The 6,271-nt window shown below is 42.5% G+C and overlaps 1 protein-coding gene and 1 pseudogene across 1 annotated transcript in view; both read left to right on the top strand.

Moving 5' to 3' along the window:
* The window catches only part of LOC105742310, a 1,296-nt pseudogene extending 1,057 nt beyond the window's left edge, over positions 1 to 239 (top strand).
* Ccdc38 (coiled-coil domain containing 38) overlaps positions 1 to 6,271 on the top strand; it is a 48,546-nt gene that overhangs the window by 15,356 nt on the left and 26,919 nt on the right. The window contains exon 5 of the mRNA XM_023716534.1: positions 4,679 to 4,743. Within this exon, the coding sequence (XP_023572302.1) occupies positions 4,679 to 4,743 (65 nt within the window). The remainder of the gene's footprint in view (positions 1 to 4,678; positions 4,744 to 6,271) is intronic.

Below are 6,271 nucleotides of genomic sequence, written 5' to 3'. Positions count from 1 at the left end.
ATATACTGAAAATCCATGCAGGTCCCATTATGAAGCATGGTGAAATAGATTATGAGGCAATTGTGAAGCCTTCAGATGGCTTTAATGGAGCAGACCTGAGAAATGTTTGCACTGAAGCAGGTATGTTTGCAATTCGTGCTGATCATGATTTTGTAGTTCAGGAAGACTGCATGAAAGCAGTCAGAAAAGGGGCTGATTCTAAGAAGCTAGAGTCGAAATTGGACTATACACCTGTGTAATTTACCAAAAGGTTTTTAATGGCTGCATGACAGACACTGACTTAATGTACAAATGAAGTTAAGGAAAAATAATGTGTACTGGCAACGATCTCATTAAAAGTGTATAAATAAAATATATGTGACTAGCATAAGAATTAGTATGTAATTCAGTAATTCAACTTTAAAATTGGTACAGAAAAAAATCTGTATGTTAATGTTGCATTATTGTAGCAGAAGTTGTAAGAATATTAAAACTTTTCATATTTGCAGTGTGAGCATTTGTAAGACATTGAAAGTGGCTTGAGGTGACAGCATGAGAGTATTTCTTATGACTTATTTTATATCATTTGTTTTCATCATCCTAAAACTGAATAAAACCTATTTGATTAAAAAAAAAAGATGTAGAGATACGGAAATTTTCTCAGGACAGAGAGGCTTCTGTTGTTCAGAGAACTCCTATATCCAGAATTGAGAAGCTGATCAAGTTAAACAGCCTTGCTTATTTTTGCAAAAAACATACCCAATGTTAATGACTTTAGAAGGCAACGTGTTAACATAGCACAAGATGCCAATCATTTCTCTATGGAAGAGGGCAGGCTGGTTATCAAAAATGACATGAGGGGCTGGGGAGATAGCTCAGCGCTCTAGGTGCCTGCCTGGCAAGCACAAGGACCCAGGTTTGATTGCCGGTACCACATACCATGGTGGTCCCAGAACTGGGCATGGTGGCGCACGCCTGTAATCCCAGCACTGGGGAGGCTGAGATGGGGGATCACTATGAGTTTGAAGTATCCAGAATTTGCTGTGGTAACTTAAACTGCTTTTTCCTCGGCTTCCCAAAGCCCATGTACTTGCCAACATATGGAGAAAGAACAAAAGGCCAAGTGTGGAGGTACACACCTGTAATGTCAGCACTTAGGAGGCTGAGGCAGGAGGATCACAGTAAGTGCAAGGCCACCCTGGGCTACATAGCAAGACTGTGCCTCCAAATAAAATTTTAAAAAATCTCCAGAGAACAAGTAAACCACTTGGAATGAAAAATTGGATGCCATCTAAATCAATTTCAAAGATCTCAGAGGTGCACATATAGCTGTCCCCTCAAAATAGGCTGTAACAAATGATGCCAACAACTAGGGCATATCCAGGCTCGAGCCTGAGTTTCAGACGCCACCTCTGTAGGAGGGTGGGCCTGCCAAGAGTCTTTCAGGGTCTAAGTGTGAGACCTTTAGGAAAGAGTTCTGCACAAAGAAGCTGACTTGAAAAGCCCTCACCACTCCGGCAGTTCTGGGCTCACCAGGAAGAAGAGCTTTGCAAATGACCTAGTGTTTCCTCTGTCTGAAGAGTAAGCACCATGAGAAACTCTTGCAGAGGAAATGATGAAACTGTTGGGCATTGTCCAGGGCAAGTCGGGCTCTGGCAGCTGCGGATACCCGGCAGCTTAGGCTTTCCACGTAAAGACTTCTGACTGTTTCTGATCAGGAGTTCCGTGACCAAAACCCCTGTTTCCCAATCTTACATGTCTTGCCCGCACTGTGACTGAAAATGAAGCTACGTGAGAGTGAAAGAAGCCAGGACGCTGCAGTGGGAGTCGAGGTGGTTCTGTACGCAGTAGCAGCAAACTGCTAGGTCACCATCAGAGAAAGTACCTGGGCAACTGTCATGAGCAAATTAGGTCGCCTACGCTGAAGGAGCTTTCCACCTTGGCGACTGCAGCCCCGCTTGCCTGGGTCTCCAGGACACAGCCTCTGACCGGCTGGCTTAGCTCCGCTGCATCTTCACAGAGCCAGCCCTTTCAGCCTGCGCTTTTCATCTCCAGTAAGTGATGGAAGGGCTTTGATGTCCAGGAATGCTGCTGCTTTGGGGAAAGCTCTGTTCTATGAGTCTCGGTAGCAACATCCACCTCAGAGCTAGAATAGTCCAGATAGGAAATGCGCTAGAGCGAGTCTTACTAGGATAGCAAGATAACATTCCATCTATGCCGCCAGCCAGTACGGTCATGTGAAAGTAGCCAGAACTAATATTTAACAGTTGGACAGTACTCAGCTTGGGGGAGAGGTGTTGGAGTTAGTTTTCCACTGGGCTGGCCCTTCATAAGTGAGCGGATAAAAGGTACAGGGAGCACTTTCTTCCTTAGATGTTTGAGTAAATTGCACCCGAATCTGAGTAAATATGAGCTCTTGAAGGCTGTGGTAAGCAGAGTCCTGAGAACGCAGTCTTCTAGACCGGTCTATGGGAAGTTCTACAGGGACACTGACCCGCTTCCTTGCACAAATGAATGGCATGTGGGTAAAGGTGTCAGGTAAGTGGGGGTGGCTGTGACACATGAAGGAGACTTGAGGAGCCCCGCCAACAGAATTGATCTTCAGATTTTAATTATTACACCACTGGGAAGATTTAGTTCAGGCTGGCTAAGAGATCACACTCAAGATTTGTTAGTTTTCCTAAATGCGAGCGTATTGTGATTATGCCTTAAAGCTGTTTTGTCAGGGAGCTATATACTCAAGTACTTACATTCTGAAATGACCCAAGTGTTTTTATTTTCTTTAAAATACGCTAGTGAGACAGTAACCAACGAGGGGAGGCAAAAGATGAGACTGGCCAAATGTGGTCAGTGTTGGAGTAGGTGACAGGTAGGTACATGGGCTCATTAGATGACTCTACTTTCATGAATGGCAGTGGTTTTTATCCTATACATTTTTTTTTTTTTTTCGGAACCGGGGATTGAACTCAGATCCTTGTGTTTGTCAGTCAAGCACTTATCCTGCTGAGTCATCTCCCCAGCCCCCTCCTATACACTTTTAAGAAGCTTTAAAAACATGCCTGTGTATTAAGTGTTGATGACTGTAATATGCACATCACTTAATCTTCACCAGGAAAGTGCTAGACATTTCTGTCTCCTCTGCATCTGATGAAAGTGACTTGGAGCAGTTGAATCACCCCAAATCTCTAAGTGGATATAGAATTCAAATCAGCTGGTCTGATTCCAAACTTTGTTCCTCATTACCTCCCAACTTGTGCTGGTTAATGACTGTAGTAATCATTGTTGCCTTAAATACTGACCTTAAATTACTGACCTTAAATAATTCAATGATTCTTCGTTCTACTTGCATTGTTTGAACAGTACAGCTCTTAAGAAGTTGCTATCCTTGTAGTCTGTTGCCTCATTTCCTTCTCCCAACACCATTAGGAAAGAATAACACAGCTGCTTAGGCTAAATTACACTTTGGTAATGAACCCCTGCTCCATTTCAATGGTTTACAGTCTCGGAGGTTTGAACCCTCATCGCTTTCCAAGTTTGGTGCTTTTCCCGGGCTTTTCTGTTGAGAGAACATTTGCTGTGTGGGACCCAGCTAGGATTATGGCAAAGGGAGAAAGGAAATGAGCGGCGGTTCTTGGTTTCCCCTTGGAAACAATGTAGGTCAAGTCCACATACCTTCCGTGGCCAACCACCTGACATCAAGTTAGGAGGCAGATAGCCTCCCAGTTGGAGACCGCAGATAGGAGGGACACTAAACTAACCTACCAGTTAGTGACCTCATTGAACAAGTGAGGAAACTTAGGCATGGAGAAGCTAGGTACTTGGGACACCAACTAGTAAGAGGTGGAGACTGAATGCAACCCAGAAAGACCTAGGCCTCCTGGTTCAGCACTGACTCACTGGCTATTTAAGGAAAACTTGTTTATTTCTACTTCTATTTACATTATTATCAGGAGATTTCATTTCATACCACATTCTGTTAATTTTTCACAATGTAAATAATGAAATGCAGCATAAATATAATTTTCCAAAATGAAGAATAAACCATTAGGGGAATTTGTTAGTCCTTCCTGTTTAGTTTTCTGCGTGGTGAAACTCGTTGCCCTATTTTCCTGTTCTGCTGTACGTTTAGTTTGTGGTTCCTCTAAAGCCCTGTGTCTGCGGACTTCAGTTTCATCTGTAGATCAGCCAAGCATTGAAATTCAAAAGTTCAAGGGGAGATGGCTCAGTAGAATAAGTGCTTCCCTGGCAAGCACAAGGGCCTGAGCTCAATCCCTGGTTCAAAAAAAAAAAAAAAAAAAATTAAAAAAAAATCAAAAGTTCAGACTTCTTCAGTACAGCTCAGGCTGAGGAAATGGGTCCCCATCCCTGCCACTTGCCTATATGAACTGGAGAATTGTGACCTCTCTAAGTTTCTGGAGGCACACAGATGGGGCAGTAACATATCCTTTATTTGGATTGTCATTAGGATTAAATGATACCTTTAAAACATTTAATAAAGTTCCTGGGATATGACTGGGTACAAAATAAATGATAATTACTACTATTAACTTATGAGTGGTTATGAAAAATCTTACTGCAAGGTAGTTTCTTAAAGCACATATATATTCTACAGTGAATGTAATAACTTACGCTTTTATTCCATATGACATCTTTGAAGGATAATGAACTAAACCTAAATCTATTTAAATGTTCCTTACAGCTGCAGACACAAAAAAGACTCTTCATGAATTTATTAGTGACCAGAGAGACAGGTTTCTACTTGAGGTAGTAAAAATAATTCACTTCTTGTATTAGCCACCAGAAAACTTATTTAATTTAACATTGTATGTTTATATGTCTATTATGTGTCTCCACTATATTGCTGAGCAGATTGCTCCACTCCTGTGTGTGTTCATTCAAAAAATATTTGTTGAATGCTTATCCCATGCCAAGCAGTGAACAGAGGAACGATCCCATCCACAGAGCACTCGCATTCTAGAAATCTATTGGGAAAATTATTCTAGAGGGTCTCTACCCACCCTTGTCCTTTTCCTGAACTCTTTCTCCCACAATCACAGCAGCACTTCCGAGGCCCAATTTAATTTAGATTTTCCTGAATCTTTCGCTGAATATGGTGGGACTCAAAGCACTCTGGAAACTTGGAGACTTCTGGAATCCTTTCACCTCTGACTACACCCCTTCACCCCAGGAGAAAACAGCAGGTCCCTGTCAGAGTTGTTTAGAAAATTAACAGAGACTTCTATCTTGTGCTTTAGTTTCTTTTCCTATTGCAGAGCTGAAATACTCGACACCTAAAGTTAAAGGAGGAAAGACTTACTTAGCTCACAGTATGTAGAAGTTTTAGTTCGTTGTTGGCTGGTTCCGAGCCCAGGGGACACTGCAGAGGAGAGGCAGCTCATGGCAAAGCAGGGCAGGCAGAAGGCAGCAGGCAGCAAGCCTCATGCTAACCAGCCCTTTCTGACTCTTATATTATCTACTCTTAACCCTAGCATTGCACCATGAATCAATCCCAGTGTCCCATCCTTAATCCCAGCGTCACACACCCTAAATCCAGCCACCTCCAAAAAGCTCCACCTGTGACCACATGAAGCTCTGAGGCGACATCTAGACACAAGCCATAACATCTTACCTTCCAGATCAGGTCTGAAAACATGATTTATGTTCATTTGCCACAGTAAAGCGGAGACAAGGAGCACTTAAAAGGGGGCGAGTAATTATTCAGGGAATTGATTGGGGCTCTCCGAGATCCTTCCTACCACTCTCCCCCTTACTCACTCTGCTCCGCCTATAATGGCCTCCATACTGCTCCAGGAGATGCCACTCATTCTCTGGCTCTTCCTTCTAGGGAAACCCTTCCCCCGCCCCCAGAGGTCCTCAAAGCTGGCTTCCCACCTCCTATTCTTGCTTAATTTTCACCAGGCTGTAGAGATTTTCACTAGATATTCTAAATGTAATAGCAGCCCTCTGCCTTTGCCTGTGGGCACTCTATTTCCCTTACATTGCCTCTTTCCCTACTAGAACATTCCATGAAAGCAACTGTGTTTATTTATTGTTCACTGCTTTGCTCACACATAGTCTTGGCATATGGCAAGCACCCAGGACGTACCTGATAAGTAAAGTAATGGATGAAATACTTTTGTTATAAACTCAGAAGCTTTTAGTATTGGCTATGATTTCCTAAAGTTATCTCACTTCTGTATTTTAAATTCATGTATAACACACGATTATTTTTTGTTGCTTTATAATTTATTTTTCATGTGCAGCATTCAGAATCCAAGTGGATTTTTTTTTT

This window comes from Octodon degus, unplaced genomic scaffold (assembly GCF_000260255.1).
Source record: "Octodon degus isolate 3935 unplaced genomic scaffold, OctDeg1.0 scaffold00004, whole genome shotgun sequence".
NCBI lineage: Eukaryota > Metazoa > Chordata > Mammalia > Rodentia > Octodontidae > Octodon > Octodon degus.
The sequence above is the reverse complement of the archived record's forward strand: the minus strand, read 5'-3'. Positions and strand labels throughout refer to the sequence as shown.